Genomic DNA, 23,345 nt, shown 5'->3' with positions numbered 1-23,345 from the left:
TTAGATTTTTATCACGTTTTTTACTTATCCTGAAATTTATTTTTGTGTAAGAATTTTTAAATTATTATTTTGCTGAATTAAGACATAAATTATTATATAATAAAATTAATTTGTGTTGTTTGCATTATACCGTCTTCAATTCTCTATTATTTATTGTATCTTTTCATATATAATGTGTGTGTATATGTGTGTGGATATATATGTGGATATCCAATGTTATTTATTTAAGATTTTGTCTTACCTTTGACATTTTTTAACTTTCTCAAATTTAAAGGCATATAGATTCTTTAATTTTTAGATACTAAATAGCTCAATTTTTGTATATATCAATTCACATTTTATTAAGAAATTCTTTAACTCTTTAATATTAAATTTCTGTTAGACTTTGTGTGGGCAATTGAATTAAATCGTTTCGGATTGGAATTAGTCGGTTTATGGCCTGAAACAAATGAAGTAATTAAGGATAAATATTACACATCCGATCTTCGCGTCGTCATTATTTTTATTATAATAACATTTATTTCTGGTATTCCACTCGTATGTTCTCTTGTACGAGTTCGACGTGATATGATACTTGTAATAGACAACTTACAAATTACATTACCCCTAATAGTAGTTTTATTAAAACTTATTACTATGCGGTGGAAACAGACAGGTTTGTCAAGAATTATTTAAATCATTTAATTATAAATTTCTTTTTATCGAATTGTTTTGCATTTTTCATATTTATAGCAAGCTCTCTCTCTCTCTCTCTCTCTCTCTCTCTCTCTCTCTCTCTCTATCAGAGAAAAGTTCAAATTTATTTAATTTTTTTTCTAATAATGAGTACAATAAATGCTTAATAATATTCTTACTTTATGAATTAGAGAGTAAACAATTTAATATTAATTATATTGCATAATATGTTATCTTGTATTTCTAAGCTCTCTTACCCATCATAAAGATGATGGCGGAAGATTGGATGACATTGAAGCTAGATACAGAGAGGAACATAATGATGAAGCGAGCGCGAACTGCTCGGCTGATTGTAATTTGCGGATATGTATTGATGATACTAGCATTTACTGTGATCATCGTTTTTCCTTGCTTTGGTATACCATTCAGACGCTTAACAAATCTCACAGATCGAGACAAACCGTTACCGCTGCAGACGTATTATTTCTATGATACAGATAAGAGTCCACAATTTGAATTCACAATTATTATTCAAGGCATAACAATTTTCTTGGCAGCTATAACATACACATCGGTAGATGCTTTCCTTGGACTTACGATTCTTCACATCTGCGGACAGTTAGAAAACTACAGAGGTCGATTAGCCAACTTGGTATCAGGCAATGATTTTAATAATGCTTTACGAAGTAATGTGAACGCTCATCTACGACTCATCAGGTTTTTTGCAAGTTTTAATTATAACTATAAAATTATGTCACACAAAATAAAATGTTGCAAAACTTGAGGAAAAATTAAGTTTTGTACATTTATTTAATCTTAAAACATAATACATTTTCGCACATAATAATAATGATATAAATGTATTAATCTATATATAGGACAATATATAGAGCATTTTTAGCACATTTATATTCTTATACCAACAATGCAAACACTGAAAACATAGCACTCCTGCACTTGCGAAAGTATAAACATGAAGCTTGTAGTAATTAAAAAATTTAATAGAGCATAAACATCCAATACACAAAACCACTACATAATTAGACAACAGTTTGAACACATAAACTCGGTAGAACCGATAACACACGCAAGTAATTTTGTATCGATTAAGCACAATTGAGCGTAATATCGATCGAACTCACTAACAATCAGCTAATCGGCAGGAAACAGGGACAAAATCGAGGAAATGTAGTAATAGTATACATATAATAATTACATAAGATTTTCTATCAATTATCTTTTATATATATAAATATTTTTATTTTTATAATTTTTAAATATTTATTTTTTAATAATTTATGTATGTATATTAAATGTGATTATTTGCATATATTTACATTGCAGATTTGCTGATAAGATCGAAGATACATTCACGTTAATGATGTTGGGATTAGTATTTTATTTTGGTATTGTATTTTGTTTATACGGATTTCTATTGCTTACTGTAAGTTTACAAAAATTTGTATTACTTTTAGACATTAAGCTATTTAGATACCTATATGCATCTTACATATCATCGTTTACAATATATATTATATAATTGCGCTATATACTCTTTTTTGTGATTGTGATTATAATATTATTGTTTATTTAACTTATGTTAATTAGTTTTTATTAAATAAAATATATATTGTACAGGTTACCGACAATAAAATAAGTGGTAATTCTTTTTCACAAATATTGTATGCAATAGTTGGTATTACTACTCTCTTAGTACATACTTTTCTCTACTGTGGGGCCGGAGAGCTAATAACAGAGCAAGTAAGAAATATATTTATATTTGTAAAGAAATAAATTATATTAATTATTTTAATGCGTTGTGACCAATCATTAATCTATATCGTAATTATAATTTAAAAAGAATCTCTTAAAATTAAGTAATAACTGTTTTTATATAATTCATAAGCATGTTATAATTTTTTTAATTAGTTTTATTTTATAATGTATACTAATCTATAATATCAAGTAAGGCCATTTTCATAAATATTGATTAAAAAATTTAATTTTTTTATCTTCTTATAAAAGATTTACCTACTCTTATTTCCTTACAATAGAAAGGTAAACAATATTTTTTATATCGTTTCTAAATAAAAATTAAAATTAATTAATATTTATGAGAACAATTTAATCTAGTATAAAGTAATGCAGATATTTATATCTTATTATATACTTTTTTGTGTACATATTAAGTGTGAAGCAATATATCATACCTTGCATGATCTCGAATGGTACAAACTAGAATCAAAAAAAGCGAGATGTCTTATTTTATTGATGACACGAGCCAATGAGCCTCTTCGTTTCACTGCAGGAAAGATTGTTCCATTAACAATGACTACATTTTGTAGCGTAAGATATTCTGATTGCATAAGTATATAGTTAATAGTCTTAAACAAATATAGAAAATTAATATATCTCTTGCATATAAAATTTTATTAGATAAATATGCTGAATAAGGGGAAACAACTACCTTAATCTTGAGAAATGTTGTCAAAGTTACGACCCTGAGTAATCTCCAATAGGTTTTAACCGTCGCTCGTTATTCGTTAAAACGTATTAAACTTATTAACAAAAAGTTTAAAAAAAAATAATTGTATCATTTCTGCTATAACAAAAGTTATAAACCCATGTAGAATCTAGTTTTGTGTTGTAAAGTGTATGCGTAGATGCAGTATATGTTCCGCCCTTCCTACGGAGGGGCTCCATTACCGAAAAAACTAACCTAACCTATTTTTCACTTTCGCGTGGAAAGTTGAAAATTCACAAAGTAATGTTCATCATGGATTTACAACTTTCTACGAGTAGCGAGAGCTATCCGACACCAAAAGAGAATAGAATTAGATTTTCTTTTCATCGAAATGCATTTGTGTTTAAAATTTCTCTTACATAAAATTACTCAGAGTTATTATATAATCTTGATAACAAATGTCAAGATCAAGGACATCGAGACTGGATCTTTTATAACTCACAATTATCAAGCGGCGCGGTAGCGACTCTTTCAAAAGCTGCAAACAAATTCTTTGCTTTAAAACCACATTTTTTCCTTCAAAACAGAAATTCTATGCTTTAAAAAAGAAAAAATTCTCTGCTTAAAAAATACGAATTCTCTACTCCAAAGACACAAAAATTATATAAGAAATTATACAAGGAAACATTTTGCGCTGTTAAAGCAGGGAATTTGTTTTATCGGAGCGCAGTCGTAAAAATTAGGTTTTATTAATGAACTTTTTTTGTTAATAACTTTTTAACAAACAACAAGCGACGACTAAAATTTGTTTAAGATCACTCGGGGTCATGACCTTGATAATATATATCAAGGTCAAGGTCATTAGAGGATAATCCTTTATACTGCATAATTACCCCTTATTCTTATTGTACTTGCAACAAATCTTGATAGATCCAAGAGATTGGTATAATAAATGTAATATATCATTAATTATTAAAGAAGGGAAGAAGAAGAAGTCCTTATTGTATTGTATCGGTTATCTACTTGTGTATTCATAAAATAAATGTTCCAGCATTATATGAATTTCAAACGTAAAATACTTAAAAATATGTATAGTAAGAAACATTTTTACATTTGAAAACCATTTAAAATACGTATTTATCTATTTTAAATTTAAAATGGATTCGAAAAATCTATTTTATATTTTGCATTTTATATACATTTTTTAAAAGTACTTTATGTTTAGTATTTTAAATGAAATTTGAAAGATATTTTATCCAGCCCTGTTGACAACATATGGCAAGGTCAAGGTCAACGGGGCTATCTCCCTTATTCGGCATATTTACCTGCAGTTGTTGATGAGTCTTCTAAATAAAAGCCTGCTTTTTCAGCTATTAAAAACATCGGCTAGCTATATATCGTTTTTGCTGGCAAATCGAAGCTAAAGCATGAAAATTATTAGCATATAATTTGTTTTAGATTGTGATAAAAGAGTAAATGCAAAATATTTTCAATTAGATAATTACTATATAAATTATAACTTATATTTGGAAATAAAATGTTTGCAGTTTTTATTTCAATATTTATTATGTTTATATATTCTTAATTATATTGTTAATTACTTTTATGTAATAATTAGTATTTATCCACACATATATAGAACTTGCGTTCGTTGAAATTCATTGTATGTTTCCTATGATTTCATAAAAATAAAACCAAACACAATAAAAATAATAAATTAAATATATTCTATTAAAAAAACGTCTTATATTAAAAAATTTTTTAGATTATTACATATAAAAATTTATTATTAGTAAACGATGCTTTTTTCTCTGTTACTAACTGAATTTGCGTACTTGCGTATTAGCATGCTAGCTGCGTGCTGGTACTGCTAACACCACAGCCAATACGATAGCTATGTATCGTAAGAAATAAGATAAAAAAAGTGTAATACATTTTGAATTAACTAATTATAAATATAAATTAATAATTAGTTTTGTAATATCGTTATAAAACAAGAATAAATTTATTATTTATTGTAAATTAGATGTATATTACGCATTGGAGGCTTTCACAGGTATTGTCTTCAATTATACTAGAAGGTTTGCGGGTTATCGCCGTGTCTGTTTCGTGAATCATGCCGTTTACTTCATCAGGGCGAGGGGTGCACTGATATACTATATGTATATATTATGAATATTAACTGTGATGTTTAATATTAAATATTTTAAACTTGCCTTTAAATTTATGATGTGTTTTTAATAATTAATAGTGAAATCAATAATCAAACAAACAAATTTTATACATTACATAATTATTAAAATAAAAAGATATAATTATATAATTATTTATGACATAATGCAATATGCAAATTCATTTTGAGAAAGAAAAAAAAATATGTATATATTTATTATATGATTTATTATATAATTTATACGTAATTGTTATGCCTTTTTAGAGAGAGAGAGAGAGAGAGAGAGAGAGAGAGAGAGAGAAGAAATTAAGAGGGGAGAAAGAGAGAGAGAGAGATTGAGTGAATGAGTTATAATCCTTAGATACAATAGTATCTACACATTCACTTATTCACTTATATTATCAAAAAATGTCTTTTCAATCGATATTTACAGTATTACTGTAGTTTATGGCACGCTAATTTTTTTCTCCGCATCGCAGTTTTTATTTAAAGTTTTTCTGAACTTCTACGACCTTTCTGCAAAAAAGAGAGCCAATAAAACGCAACTGCTCATTACCCGTAACTACCTCTAGTTACGAAGTGAACATGTTATCATACAACACGATCGAGTATAAAGTATGTAAAAACTTTTAGCATATTATTTGACGTGTTGGTGGTAGTACTTGTACAAAACACAATATATCTCCCTTCTTATTAGCGTAAACGGTTTTTTGTTTTTTTCTTTTTAGTCGAAGTTTTTTATGTTCTCTCTTTCCCCTACATAGGTTTATTAAAAATTCAATGACACGTTATTGTCGCTGGCTACGAAGTGCTTCGCGTGCGTAAAACATTATAAAGTTAGGGGAAACTTGTATAACAGAGACGTAACGTGTCTCGACGATCATGTTGTGACAAAAAATATCTCTCTTTTTATTACTTTAGTTATCGATACACTTTATGATCAGTTCTCATGACCGTAAAGTTCTTTTACGAACTGAAAAAGTGCTATCAACTGGAAATAGTACTTGTAATATTTAATGTATCTCTCGATGAAGTAACCATCTGTTACATCATGAGCATGCGTGATGACCATTTTGAGCGCTAAAGTTGCAAGAACTGAATTCTCTGTATTAATCTTCAATATGAACGTTACTAAACATTCAGGTTATAAAGGTATCAAATATTTTTATCATATATTTTGAATTGTAATAAAAACAATTTTTGTGTAAATTTTTGAATTATTGAAACATTTATAGTAAAACCAAAAATTGTGCTAAACGTTAATATTAATTTTTTAAATATATTACACTCCAAAAAATTTTTTATCTTATATATATGAGCTTTTTTTTTATTTAACTCGCACATGAAGTTTTTTTATTTTAAATGTATATTTAGATTTAAAAATTCTTTAATTATTAATTTGACATTTGTGATCAAATTACGAAACTTTTCGACTTTTATAAATAGCTAACTCTAGGTACTTATGTAGATATCAAAATATTTAAATTATCAAATATCATTTTTATAAATTTTTTAATTATTAATTTTTTTAATTTTCAAATTATATTTGTTATATTTATATCAACATAAAACAAGTTTATCAAATTTCAATTAATTTGACAAGTATATTTTAATTTATTGACATTGAAATATCGTTAGATTTTATGTGGGCAATTGAACTAAATCGACTCGGTTTAGAATTAATCGGTTTATGGCCCAAAACCAATGGAGATGTTAAGAATACCTTCATTTCGGATCTTCGTGTGGGCGTAATTTTCTTTATAGTAACTGTCCTATCTATTATCCCTCTTTTATGCTCCCTTGTGCGAGTTTGGGGTGACATGATACTTATAGTAGACAATCTCCAAGTTACTTTACCTTTACTAGTCGTTTCACTGAAACTTATTGTCATACGATGGAAACGTACAGGTATAGCTGTCTGAAATTAATATACTTTAGTTTCATAACCGTAAATGTTTTATATGAATTCATTATATTTTTAAGCTATTGTATTGCTCGTAAAGATGATGGCAGAAGATTGGATGAAATTAAAGATAGACGCAGAAAGAAACGTAATGATTAGTCGAGCACGGACTGGGCGATTGATTGTGATCTGTGGATTTTTTTTGATGATATTCGTATTCACCGTGCTAATTATTCTTCCTGCTTTCGGGCTACACTTCAGATATATAACAAATCTTACGGATCAGGGAAGATTATTACCCTTTCAGGCGTACTACTTTTACAACACAGATATGAGTCCGCAATTTGAGCTCGCGCTTATGATTCAAGCTACGACAATGTTTCTAGGTGCAACAACTTATACCTCGGTAGATGCTTTTCTTGGACTCTTGATCCTTCACATTTGTGGTCAGTTGGAGAACTTTAAACATCGATTGATCAATTTGACATCCTGCAAAGATTTTGATACCGCTCTGCGTAACAATGTACAGACGCATCTACGAATAATAAGGTTTCTCAATAGTTTAAAATATAATAACATCGCAATAATTATAAAATTAGATGTACGTGTATTATAGTAAAACTTTTGTGAAATTTATCTTTGCATAATTTAATTAATTTTTAACTGTTAATTACTTTTTTCTCTAATGGTCTGAAATACCCGGTATATTTGTTATCTGAGTGATCTTCCAAGTAGCATAATTCATTAGCAAAAAATTGATTAAACATTGGTGCGTATAAAGATATATTGGACCAATATTACGACAATAAATTATACTACTAAGGCTTCAGAAGTTTTAGCCGTCCTACATTATTCGTTAAACAGTTTTTAACTAATAAAATGAATTATTTTCTCTAACATTTTAAAAAATAATACAGTATACATGGAAAGTTATGCTTATATAAAACTTCACTTTGTATTGTATAGTGTATATGTGAATCCTACTTCCCATACTTACTACAAAAAAACTAGACATATAAATTTGAATTGTAAATATATGTAAAATCTAGCTTTGCATTGAAAGTTGTAAATCTATATAAAACCGCGCTTTGTATGGATTTACAATTTTCCACGCGAAGTTCAAACCAGTGATGTGCTGTCCATGGGATTTTTCCCGATGGGAGCGTTTGTGCGTATTTGTAAAAAACAACCATTAATTATTATTAATTAATTTGCACATCCATTACTATTAAAAAAAAAAAGCAGATTATGGAATAAAAAATATTGATGCTTTTGGCTACAATATTTTTTACTAGATATATTTACTACAAATAATTTGTAGATAAAAATGTAAGATAATATAAAAAAATAAATATCAATATATTGTATCTATTTATAGATATACGTCTGTTCCACAAGAGCATGCAGTTCCATATTTCATTAATAGATGACGCACAAATGTTAAATTTGATTTTTCCAATTCTCTGAACAGTTCGAAAGAATGCTTTGATGTTCCAGTAACTTACTTGATTTCTAATAGAGCAAAATAAACACAATGAGTGCTGCGTACGCAAGTTATTTTGAAACAGTGTTTCTTTGCACACATCTGAAAGGACCGAAAATGTCGTATGCAGCTGCCGGCTGCTACATGAAAAAGTCAGAAAGATTCATTAGAAAATGGGTGAAACGTTATAACGAAACAAAAAGTGTTGACGATCAGCCGAAATGTGGCACCCGTCGCGGCGTTCAACCGACAAAAATGAACGACACAGCTATCATTAAGATATGTTGAGAAGAATCCTGGGTGTTTGTTACGGCGAAGAATCTTTTATTGAAAAAGGGTGTAGAAGTGAACCTTAATCCTATTAGACGATTGTTCGATTCCGAATACGGCTGACGGTCCACAAAGAAATAGTCCGTACGCTTTTGTGGAACAGACTGTAATAATATCTATTAAATAACGTCCCAGCAAACAAACCGACATTATTTGTCGCCATTTTAACGTCAAAATATCGTTTTTAAAGCTGGATTACCCTATTTATATCTAAATAGTATAAAAATATGTTCAACAAAAATAAGAGAGAGACTTGAGAGTAAAGATGCGCGGCTAATCTCTTTCTCAAAGGTATTGTGATTGCTAATTATTCAATAGAAAGAGGGATAAAGATTGGCCATTTTCGCGTTTTATTTTTCTCATTGTTGTTTACCAATTTTACACACAGCGCAGTCCATATGTTCTATATCTTTAATTTTAACATATAATCTATCTAAACATGTTCACATTTATAGGTTTGCCAGTAACATTGAAGATGCATTCACCTTAATGATGTTGGGATTAGTATTTTATTTTGGTATTGTATTTTGTCTATTTGGATTTCTGTTTGTCACTGTAAGTGTAAATGAGTAGAGCGTATAAAATGTAAATTAATTATATAATTAATGAAAAATACACTTTTATTAATTAGCAAGATATATTATCCAGGTGATTACCGGAAACGAGATAGGTCACATGTCTCTTACAAGAATATGCTTTTTAGTGATTGGAATTTTTACATTATTGGCGCATACGTTTCTCTACTGTGGTGCAGGGGAAATTATAGCAAAGCAAGTAAGCAATATTTCTATTTACTAAATAACTAAAACAAATAAATGTTAATTAGTACTTTTTAATTTATTTTAAATTTACTTTGTAACTTTGTATTTATACATGTATATGTAGACATACTCTTTAAAATTTGTAGAGTAAATCTTACTCTTTAAAGTAAAATTCCGCTCCAAAAAATTTAGAGAGCAAAATTATTACATGATCGATGATCGAATTGAGAGGAGTCTGAAGCAAGGCAAGAAATCCGAATTTGCATTTCGGCAAGAAATCCGAATTTGCATTTCGGTTTTTTTTACAAAAAATTACTTACAATTTTTTAAGATGTTTATAGCATTGAATTATTAACAGCTGTCTAATTTATTAAGATGCTTAATTACAGCCATAATATTGTATTAAATTACTTGTTAATTTAATTTATTACTCCAGCTTCACTTTTGGACTATGTTTCAAGAACAATAAATAATCGGCACACAGTGTTAGCTTGAACTGGAAATTTATAAAACGTATTAATAGATACAAAAAACTACCAAATATGATGTTTTTTTACTTATGTAAATTTAGAGAGTATGTATGCATTATAAAAATTTCATGTATATCTAATTCGAAAGCGTCTTGTTTGACCACGTTATGATTGACCACAGCTATTTACAGCGACAGATATACATATACCTAAACTTTTTCCACTGGACGAGCATTATGAATAGCTTATGGTCAATTATAACATGGATTAAATAACTTCCATCCATCTAATTCCTTGTATCTCATAAATTTTGTTTTTGATTATTATAAACATTAATTAACATTGGAACATACTTTTTTCTTTATTTGTTTTTATCTTTGTGCTCTTAAACAAAAATAGAAAATTAATTAAAAACCCTAATAGATGTTAATTCATGTTTATGGAATATCTACTGAATATTCAGTTTCATCGAATATAATATAATATATAATGAATACAATGAAAAGTAATGCAGATGTATTTATATATATGTTTATACATGTTCATATGTGTTTATATGTGTCAAGTGCGAAGCAGTATATCGTGCTATATGTAATCTTGAATGGTATAAATTGGAACCAAGGAAAAAGAAATATCTTATTTTATTAATGATACGTGCTAATGAACCTTTTCGCATTACCGCGGGAAAGATATTTCCATTAACAATGACCACATTTTGCAGCGTAAGGTTATCAATAATTTAAATTTTACTATAACTCTTTGCATGTACGAAATTGAGACATTATTAACTAAAGAAATTCTAACTGAAGATTAAATTTCGACGGAATTACTGTTTTATCAATTCAATGAGACTTACATATGATTTACGATATAAAGATGATTTAAAATAACCTTTTGTCCTAAAAAAGACATATTTCTGACTGTATTCTAAAACGATTTTTCCTTTGCAAAAATTTGTCCGAAGCTTAGTTTTTAAATTATAAAGAGAAATAGTCAACATATCACAAGTTGAGTACGGAATGTAAGCAGGGGTGGCGCGCTATTACCGATGCATGCGGGGCCTTAAAACTATCGCACGCACATTCTCCGTAACAGTAAACGTAAGACGTACCGTAAGAATTAACCAATAATAATCAAGAATTTTCGAAAACTTTCAGCTCTAATTGGCTAATTCTTACAATCGTCTTACAACGTCTTACGTTTACTATTCTGACGAGTGTGTGCGGGCCCCCTTATGCGCTTGCGCCCGCAGTATTGCGATGGTACGCACGTCTACAGTAATGCATTTGAATTCTCTTCCATCCTCTCTATCTCACACGCGCACGCGCGCGCGCACACATACACACACACACACACACACACATCTATGCTCTTTAAATGTATGTTTAATAACTGTATAATAGTTTTAACCTGAATATGATATGTAAAAAATCTGATATCTGCTTAAAATGTTTGTCATAGAAATTCATTGCAATAAATTACCTCTATTTTGGACAATATATATATATACACCTATAATCCGACGTAAAATTGTTTATCTGTTTTTCTCCAGAAGTTGAAAAGTGAAATTATCGAATCTCTGTACAATGTGTTTAATAGTTCATAACCTTTAACTCGTAATTGATTTTGATTTTGATTCCATATTATTAACTGGTTCAGAGTTAAGAAGCACAATTGCATTTCTTACGAAAATTTACGCATTCTTTCGAAAAGTATTACGTTTGTTTTTTAAAACACGATTTGTAAATACCTATGTCAACTTCGCGCTATTATTTTGTCTGATTTTACATTTGTACTAACAAAAAATTCTGTAACACTTAGCTTTTTACTAGAATCATATAAAGCAAGGTGACAAATGCTTCGATATCATTTTGAAGTTAAAGTTAGTAATAATTAATGTAGATAACTCAATAAGTGAATAAATGCGTAGGAATGAAGAAGAGAGAGAGAAAGAAAATTCGAATGCATTATCTTAGGCATATGTACTATCGTGTGACGTACTGTTGGTCTGACACTTCAGGCGCAGGCGCGAGCGCGTAAGGCCCCACCTCTGTGAAGTTGACACCACATTTTTAAAAAAATGAAACTTTCGACGAAGTTCTGAATGCACCTCGAAGAGTTCTGAAGTTCCTGCCTAAAATAAAAAATAGTTCTGACGAATTAACACTAAAAATCGAAAATTTAAAATTTGGGGTGCTAACTTCACAAAACGCACAACGAAAAATTGCGATATCTTCTAAATCATTAGTCATAGCGCTTTAAATGCTAATAACTTTTATTAGAACTCTTGGGGTGCTATCCAGAACTGTCAACAGAACTGCCATAAAGTTAAAATTTTGTATTAATGCCCTTTTATACTTTATAGCATTTTTAAATAAAGAAATATTTTTTAGCTATTAAAAACGTCGGCTGGCTACATATCATTTTTACTAGCAAAGCGCGAAATTGAATTATGAGAAATGTGCTATATTAGATACTTATTCAAAAGTAAGATGAGAAAATATTAGTATAGATATTAAATTAATAATAAATTAATATAATATTAAATTAAATAATTATAAATATCAATAAATAATTATGTTAGTATCCTTTTAAGAATAAGTTTGTTATTTATTGTAAATTATATAATATGAATATTTATTATAACGTTTAGTATTAAATATTTAAACTCAGAACATGCCGTTAAACTTATGACGTGTTGTTTTTCATCAATCAATAATTAAATAAATATATTTTATACGTATAAGAATTATAATAATAAATATAATCATAAAATCGTTTATAATAGAATACTATACAATATGCAAATTTACTAGAAAAAAATGTAAATATATACATTTATTAGTAATTATTGTGATTTTTCTTAAAAAAAGATAATCTATGTACAAAGATTTTTCTGATAGGAAAATCTTTGTATATAGATTATCATTAAATCAATATATCTATTATAATTCTTTACATACGTAAAAAATATGCATTTATTTATATATATTATCAAGAAATAAATTTTTTCAATAACTATTTACATTATTCGTACAGCTTATGGAACATTTTTTTTCCATTACACTTTTTGTCCGAAGTTTTTCTAAATATTTACGGCCTCTCTGCAAAACGCACCCAAATGGACATCTCTAGTACGAAGTGAACACGATCGTCGTATTACAAAGTATAAAGAGGCTCTTAGGATATAGTTTGAGCGTTAGCTTTGATAAACTATATCGCTAACACGATATAGTTTATCGTGTTAGCGATAATAGATGTCGTATACAACACGGTGAACCTTTCTTCTTAGAAACATGAACGTTACTTTTTTATTCGTGAAGTTTTGGAACGAAACGAAACAGCTGTTATCAATTGGAAGTAGCATTTGTAATATTTAATGCATTCTTCGGAGAAACAACCAGGTTGTTGCACTCGTATCGTGGACATGCGTAATAATCATAGTTTGCCTAGTACAACAAGTGGTGTGAGCGTGTTCGCATTAGTCTTTGGCATGGACATTGCCAAACATTCACAATATAAAGGTATCGAATATTTATTATATATATATTTTTATAAAAAAGAGTGAATGTTTCTTAAAATTTTTTTACTGTATTTTATTTTAAAATAAATATAGTTCGGAATTACATGTAAATATTTTTCTAAACGTTTATAATATTTAAATTGTAATATTCTTTAATATTATCATTACAAATTCATAGCATTATTTAAAGGCATTACGATTCAGACATAATCGCAAAAATATTTACAAATAATCTCGACCTATTATAAACCCGTATGTAAAAATACAGTAATTTAAGTTGTTACATTTTTGCAATATTTGTTTTGTGTAATCCTAATTATTACACATATTCATAAAATTAAAAAATCCTCTATCGATATTCTAAATTTTTTATTTTAGTAAATCATAAAATTTTTTAATAAAATCTTTAATCTTAATATGTAACTAGATTTTGCGTGGGCGATTAAATTAAATCGCTTGGGTTTAGAACTAATTGGATTATGGCCCAAGAATGATGAAGTACCTAAAAATAACTTCTCTTCTGATCTCCGTGTGGTCATTATTTTCGTTATAGTGACATTTATTTCTGGTATACCTCTCACCTGCTCCCTTATACGAGTTTGGGGAGACATGATACTTATGGTAGACAATCTCCAAGTTACATTACCTTTACTGGTAGTCTCATTGAAACTTGTTATTATGCGGTGGAAACAAACAGGTATAGGTGGAATTATATCTGTATGACACGAAGATATCAAGAAAATTTATTGTACAAAAGATATGAAACTTAATGTATATTTAAAGGTACTTGCCATTACTTTAAAACAAGGAACAATATGTGACGGTTCAACAAGTGATTTTCTATATTTCAAAGCACTTTTATCCATCATAAAAATGATGGCGGAAGACTGGATGGAATTGAAGACAAGAAAGGAAAGGGATGTAATGATGAGGCGAGCACAGATTGCTAGAATTATTGTCATCAGTGGATACATTCTCATGGTATTGGCGTTCATTTTGGTCATCATTCTTCCTTATTTTGGTTTATCGTTAAGACGTTTGACAAATCTGACGGATCCGGGCAAGCCATTGCCGCTGCAGACTTATTATTTTTATGACATAAATAAGAGCCCACAATTTGAACTAACGTACATTGTTCAAGCTATTACAATCTTCTTAGCCGCTGTAACTTATACTTCGGTAGACGCTTTTCTTGGATTCTCGATTCTTCATTTCAGTGGTCAACTGGAAAACTTCAAAAACCGTGTAACTAATCTGATTTCATGTCAAAATTTTATTTATACTTTGAGTCACAACATAATGAATCATATACGGCTTATCAGGTATTTGCATATATATATCTAATTATATTCACCATTATAATTATACATTTATAAGTGAAATTAAATCACAAATAATGACCCTGTAATAAAAAATTATTTAATAATTTGTTAGTAAAATTAATTTAATAATAAACGATAGAACATTTTAAATTTTACCATCATTTTTTTAAAATTATAAAAATTAGTTCTATGGAACACTGCAGAAAACATCGTATTTCGATAATTAATATAACTTAACATATTAAAATTATTTATACTTTTTTACGTTAAATTATAAAACAAATATTTTTCGCATTATTTTATTAAAATTTTTTTATATATATTCCTTCTAATTTTACATTTATTGTTACTGTTGTTAAATCATGTCATTTTTAAAATTGTTATGTAGATTTGTTGGTATTATTGAAAATACTTTTACCTTTATGATGTTAGGCTTAGTATTTTATTTTGGCATTGTATTTTGTCTACATGGATTCTTATTACTTACTGTAAGTTTAAACATTTTGCTAATTAAGAATATTAGCACACACGTTATATAATTTTATTTTATAATATTTTTTTATTTCAACTTGTGCAGATTGTTGAAGTACCATCTAGAATTTATTAATTTTTACTAATTATATCAAGGTATATTATTCAGGTGATTACCGAAAGAAATGATTTTTCTTTCGCACGATTATGTTTTCCATTAATTGGTATTACCATTTTGCTTTCGCATACTTTTCTTTATTGCGGTGCCGGGGAGATTATAACAATGCAAGTAAGTTACAAATTTAATTTCTTAATATAATTTATATAAATGTCTTGTAACTATATACATATAGTATGTATATACATATAGAATGTATATACATACAATATGTTAATACGATATATATCAATATATATATATATATGTTAATACAGTATATCAATATATGTATATCAATATTTACGTTAAGTGCGAGGAAATATATCGTGCTTTGTGCAGTCTTGAATGGTACAAATTAGAACCACAAAATGCAAGAAGTCTTATTTTAATAATGATACGAGCTAGTCAGCCTGTCCGCATCACTGCAGGAAAAATATTTCCACTTACAATGACTACATTCTGCAGTGTAAGATTATTAATTAATATAAAATTTATTATTTTTATTATTTATTATTTATTAACTTATATAAAATTTATAAATTATTTTTATAGTTAATCTGAAAAATATTTGTATTACATAATTTAAAAATAAATTTAAAATCAAGGCATTTTCTTGGCATTAACAATTTAATGCTGTATTCATTTATTTACAAATTAAATAAATATTTAATTATTAACAAATATAAATATCAAATTATAAACGATAACAAAACAATTATATAAATAAATATTTCTAATTATTTTAACAAGATGTAATACTTCTATGTTTTTAAATATTCAATTATACAACCATTTACCAATTAATATTTATCAATTAATAATTTTTTTCTGTTATTCATGTTATCTGCATAAAAAATATGTTATAGATGTTAAAAACATCGGCTGGTTATATATCATTTCTATTAGCAAACCAAAGATGAAGAAGACATCAAATTTTTCACTAGTACATTTACACCAGAAAATTTATGAGAAGCGTAAATGTAAAAATTTTTAGTTAAGTAATTATGAATAGGACGTAAAAGAGACATGTTTTTTTTAAATTATTATATATATTTTATTATATAATAGAAATAAAATATTTACATTATTCAATTTAATGTGTCTTATTTTATATAATATTTTAAATTAATATATTAATTATATATGTGTTTATATACATAGGGAAAAAATAATATTTTTAATATTAAACATTAAATGTATATTTCAGATATAATGTTTAAATATTAGATTTATTATTTCATACACTCAAAAAAGTGATCTTGTAGTTGTAGCGAAAATTATCTAGGTATGAAAATTACAGCAAAGGTGCAACCGGAGCGTGGGACATAGCGGGTGTATATAAACACGCCTTTTTGCTAACGCGAGAAAAAAACTTACCTGTTATTTTGAATTTTTTTTATCCTTAAGTGTTTTGCACTATGTTCAGTGCAGAAAACTTCTGAGAAAATGAGGGTCGTGCGATGTAGAATATTTAAAACACTTCGCTACTAGTTGATCGTTCAGTCCTTTCAAGAATTATTGAAAGCATGCGCAAGCAATACTTTCTTGTTAAATAGAAGGTAACGTTGTTGCATGAAAAAGAAACAGCTGTCAGTCTGCAGATAACATTCGACATGGATGATTCAAATCGAGGTGTTCGTCATTGAAGTCGTTGTAATAGTTGTAATCGTTGTGCAATTTGAAAGAAAGATCTGCAATTTGAAAGAAAGATGTTATAAAAATATATTTATTTATAATATGTGCATATGTGCAAATAGTAGTGGCACTTAATATAAATTTTATTTTATTAATAATAGTTTTTTGTATTTTTTTATATAATATTATATTGATTACAAACTCGTTGAAAAGTAGTAAATTAGTTAGTCTGACTAGTAAACTAATGCTTTGTTATGATTTATATTTACTATTCTCTATGAAAAAACACAATGTTGTACTAGTAGCTTTATTAGTTTAATAAGAATTAATTTTGTAAATTAATGATACTCTTATTTTAGAACGGGTATTTATTTTATTAATAATGTTGTTAAATTAACAAATTAATTTGTAATCACAGATCTAATGTAGTTAATAGATTATTTTTGGAAAATAATCTTCGATTTTGAATAATCAAACCATTATTGATAAATATCTACATTTATAATTAATAATTTATAATTAATAACATACAAAATTATTTTTAAATATTTTATTTATTTACATCCATTAAATAATATTTTAACTGTTTTGTTCTATTGTTCATCTAATTGTGGATTTATTTGTGCGTGTTTATGATTATAGATATTTTACATGAGTTCTAATTTACTAAAGTTTCTACAGGTAGATTTCGAATGGGCGGTAAAATTAAATCGGATCGCTTTAGATATTATCGGACTTTGGCCTAAAACCGCAAAAAACACTCGACAGAAGTTAATGTGCAATTTTCGGGTGCTTATGGTATTTCTGGCCGTAACGTGCGGCGTACTAATACCTTCTATACATTCATTGATAAAAATTTATGGAGACATAATGCTAATGCTAGACAATTTACAATTTACCTTACCGGCTATAAGTTGTTCGATAAGAATCATGATTTTTTGGTGGAAGAAGGAAGGTAGACAAAATTAGAAACAATATCCTTAACCTATAAAATTATAATATAATGTCATAAAGAATATTTTATAAATTAAGTATGTATATATAAATAAGAATAATTTATATGTAAAATAAATATTTAAATCTTGTTTGAAAATAATCGATAGACTTTCCAGACAATCTAGTAATTTCATTAATATGCATAAATAACGAATGAAATCTATTTAAATTATGATTACTGTGCAATAAAAACCTTAGATTATTAAATCTTTTTATTATGCCATTTACTATTTATTTTTATTATTTACTTCGGTTATTTTTGTTATTAAAATTAGCATGAAAATAATATTATAGTTATATTATTTATTTATTTCTATTTACTTATTTTAAACTTTCTATTGCTTAGGATTAATGTTGGCATAGTTTTACCTAATTTTAATTCAAATATATATCTACTGTTAAGTATTTAAATGTATGTACCGTTAAGTATTTAAACATTTAAATATTTAATATTGACAATTTTGAAGCCATCATACCGATCATGAATATGATCGCGGAAGATTGGACAAAATCGAAAAATATACAAGATAGAAACGTTATGATTAGAAGAGCATACACTGCACGCATTATTATTACTTGCGCCTATTGCATAATGGGAGTAGCGTGTTTTTTCATTATCATTCTCCCAAGCTTTGGAATATCGATGAGATTAACGCCCAATATCACTGATCCAGGCAAACCAATGCCTCTACAAACGTATTATATTTACGATATAACCAAAAGGCCGCAATACGAAATAACGTTTGTTAGTCAAGCTGTTTACATTCTTCTTGCCATTATGTCTTATACTGGAATCGATAATTTTCTTGGATTACTAATTTTTCACATATGCGGCCAATTGGATATTCTCAAAAATCGTTTGACACGTTTGGATAAATATATCATTTCTCGCAATATGCTGAAAAGTTGCGTGACAAAACACATTCGTTTACTTAGGTTTGATATTTTTATGAATAATCTGTAATAAAATATGTTATTAATCAAATGCATACAATACAGAGAATATATTTCATATAGAGCTATTGACGTTATTGAAGATACGTATAACATAACACTTCTAGCGTTATTTGTATACTTTGCAATACTTTTTGCTTTCTATGGCTTCCGAATAATTACCGTAAGTATTTAATTACAGATAAAAATTTCTTTTTCTTCTTCTTCTTCTTACGTTAGGCCTCTGACCTGTGTTACACCTCTCTCATATACTTGTGGTGCACATGCTACTTATTCAATTGTCACAAGCATATGTATATATAAAAGCATATATAGATAAAAATTTGCTTATGTAAATTAGATATTGATTATTTATAAATTAAAAACATGCATTACCTGTTATTAAACATTACGAACATCTAAAGTATTGTTAATGCTAAAATAAGTTATGAGAATATTATATCTTTACCACGTATCATGAATTATTTAGCTATTCAACGAAGGAAATAATCTATCAGTCACTCACTTGATATATTTTACATGCAATGTTTTCACTATATTTTCGCATATGTGTCTCTATTGTGCCCTGGGAGAAATTTTAATGACTCGGGTAAGTTTTATCCTTTTTATTATAAAAGCAATGCTTATACGTCACACATGTAATATTATATGATTTATTTCAAAATAATTACCTACACAAAGTTAAAATAATTAGTGACAATTTAATTTGCTTCCGTTTAAACTCATTTAAAAGTAAATATTGATAAACAAAGCTCTTGATGTCAAAACACTAACAATAAGAAAAATGTAGAGGGCAATTACGAGAATCGTCTATATAAAAGATATATAGTAGATCTTTGCATAGTAGAGATAATTTTTGCATTTAGTATCTTCGTACTTGCATAATGTATGATTGACTATATAATCTGCACGTGAATCTCACAGCGGTCTTAACTACACATAATAATTGGTATATAAAAACATTCTCATAATATCTTTAAGTGTAATGAAATATATTATGCGGCATACAATAATGAATGGTATTCTGTGGATCCAAAAATTGCGAAAGATTTATTGCTTTTATTGGTAAGAGGCGCTAAACCAGTCTATCTTACCGCTGGAAAAATATTTCCTATGACAATGGCTACATTTTGCGGCGTAATGTATTTTAATATTTAATTACATTTATGGCATTATATTAAATATTTAATTGTTATTGATATTTTCCATGCAATGATCTATGTTATGGAAATTTTATATATCTTATATATTTTTATTTTATTGCATTTGTATGCAATGTTAGACTTTGATCATAATGTGTGTTATTAATTATATTACTCATAAATATATATTTTTCAGTTAATAAAAACGTCAGCCGGTTATATATCTGTTTTACATACAACAAAGGGTTATTAAATAAAAAAGATAAATCTAAATATTTTTCAACATTATACATTTTTTAATAGAGCATGACAATTTAAAAACTGTACAAGTATTTATATATTAATTGCAAATAAATTATGAATTTTTTTGCACGAGTTAGCGAAGTTAGAATATGATATAAATACGGATTTTATACTATATTTAAATTATATATATTTGGATTTAGATTAAAATTTATATCAATTTTTAAATTCACGCTTCTTGTAAATTGAATCATTTAAAAAATATATGATAATTACATAGTAAGGGGATACTGTCTTAATGTTGTCAAGATCATGATCAAGAACACAAATTATGTTGCCTGAACAATTAGGTGGCGATCTCTTATTGTTTCTGGGATAATTAAAGGTAAAATTTCAGTATTAAATTTTTATTTTGGGTAACAAACTTCGACAACCTTAATATATGTTACCAAAATTATGACCCTCAACAGATTTCAGCTGTCGTTCGTTATTTATTAAAAAGTTATTAAGAATTAATTAAGTTTATTATTGTCCATAATATTTTAAACTGTAATACAGAATTTTACACATAAATATTTAAATTAGTTATATTAAAAAAAAAAAATATGTAATTTAAATTATAGTTGTACAAAGAAAATCGGACACTTATGCAGAGAGTTATGGAAAGGACGTCACTTCGCATGGAAAATCGAACGTTCCTACACAAAAAATATATAAAATATATGTCTTGAATTTAAAAATTACATTCATTTGTTTTATATGTTAATTTTTTAACAAATATAATCGACTAAAACATATTGGAGATCACAACCTTAACAACATATGTCAAGATCAAAATCATTTGGACAGCTTCTTCAATATAGCATATAATTACCATTTATAGTTAACTCTTCTAGTAAATGAGATTCAACCTCGTCTATTTTACAATGCTCAAGTGCTATTTAAAGCTTCTGAATACTCCACCTCAACCATATTGAATCGTGACGTCATAAGCGAAACATGACACGTTGATTTTTCTTACCATTTAATTACATTACACTGCAAATAAAAAGAATTTGGATAAAACAAATTATTGAGATCACTTTAAAACACTTATGAAAATAGGCCGAGACTTTCTATGACAGTCAGTATATAAAATATATAGTTATAAATATATGGTTATAAAAGGCACGTAAAATACATCTACTAGTCTTTATTCAATGCGCATACGTAGCCTATTTTCATTTCACAAACCTTTTTATATTATTTATTGACTGTCAGGGGAGCTAAGGATAATCTATTTTTACAACTGTTTGAAAAGGCTATCTCATCACTTCGTTTCATCCAAATTATCTTTACTAAGTGACATGCAAGAAAAATCAACGTAATACATATTTCTCGTTTATGATGTTACAATTCAATATAGTTAAGATGACTACTTAGGAGCTTTAACGGAGAAAGAAGTTTCGTGATATATATCATTTACTACTTTTTACCCATTTTGTTATATTGGTGGAATGAAATATGAACACACATAAACAGCATTGGGGTAAATCCAATCCTACATTCTGAACATCTTAAAAATTCATTAGAATATATGAAGGATATTGTGTATCAATTTACGTGTCCAGTTGTCCCCTAATTGTAAGTAGTAATCATACACAACCGATCATGCATGCGTGGGAATATATCACATGTATGACATTGTTTTCTTGTAATTCATGTTATTCTGATAATGACTACTTCGGCAAAGATATAAAGAGAAATAAGTATAAATATGATTTAACTCTTCTATGACGTCATAGGAGGGTCAAATCACATTTATACTTATCCCTCTTTATATCTTTGCCGAAGTAGTCATTATCAGAATAACATGAATTACAAGAATACAATGCCATACATGTGATATGTTCCCACGCATGCATGATCGGTTTTGTGTATGATTACTACTTATTAGAGGACAACAAGACACGCAAGTTGATACAAAATTAATTATAAAAACATATGTCTGTACAACGCACCTATCGGTAATAATACATTTGCTAAATAGTACGAATGTTATGACGTCTTATAACTTCATTTTTAGTAATCTCGTTTTCACAAATTGAATTACTGCAATTATATAAGAAAACTCTATTATTAAAATTAGAACTCCTTATTATTCTTATATCTTAGTAATACTATTATTAATTTTTCTATATTCTAAATATTTCATTCTTTATATTTTTACTTTTACACTTTTGTTCATATTTTCCACATTTGATCAAGTAATTATCACGTAGTAATGTAATGTATAAAATAAAAATATTGATTAAAAATATATATAAGATGTGTACTTATTATAATTTATCAATAATTTTACGATATTATTGTTTTGCACATGTGTATTAAAATAAGAATAGGGATTGAAAAATAGTTTTAAAAAAGTAATTTAATTCTAACTATGAATTAAAAAGTTTATAAATGAATAAATGTACGCACACGCGCGCGCACACACACATACAAAGTATCCCACCTAACATGATCACTCTATATACATATATGTATTTGTATAAAAAGGTAAAACAAATACGTGTATATAAAAGTATCAAATTAAAGATAAAAACTCATATAGTTTATGAAATATTTTACACTTTATGTCAAAACTATGTACTATAGAAT

General features: G+C 27.4%; 1 protein-coding gene across 1 annotated transcript; it reads left to right on the top strand.

The window, feature by feature from the left end:
* Window positions 1-943: 943 nt before the first annotated feature.
* LOC108783456 (uncharacterized) lies at window positions 944-20,478 on the top strand. Its single transcript, XM_018552025.1, has 12 exons — window positions 944-1,392; window positions 2,020-2,081; window positions 6,951-7,220; window positions 7,296-7,764; window positions 9,484-9,583; window positions 9,677-9,802; window positions 13,654-13,783; window positions 14,210-14,436; window positions 14,566-15,027; window positions 18,013-18,325; window positions 18,834-19,111; window positions 20,302-20,478. Exons 1-12 carry the CDS (start codon window positions 944-946, stop codon window positions 20,476-20,478), a joined length of 3,063 nt encoding a protein of 1,020 aa, XP_018407527.1.
* The last annotated feature ends 2,867 nt before the right edge of the window (window positions 20,479-23,345 follow it).

The sequence above is a fragment of the Cyphomyrmex costatus genome, unplaced genomic scaffold (genome assembly GCF_001594065.2).
Source record: "Cyphomyrmex costatus isolate MS0001 unplaced genomic scaffold, Ccosl1.0 scaffold152, whole genome shotgun sequence".
Lineage (NCBI taxonomy): Eukaryota > Metazoa > Arthropoda > Insecta > Hymenoptera > Formicidae > Cyphomyrmex > Cyphomyrmex costatus.
The sequence above is the reverse complement of the archived record's forward strand: the minus strand, read 5'-3'. Positions and strand labels throughout refer to the sequence as shown.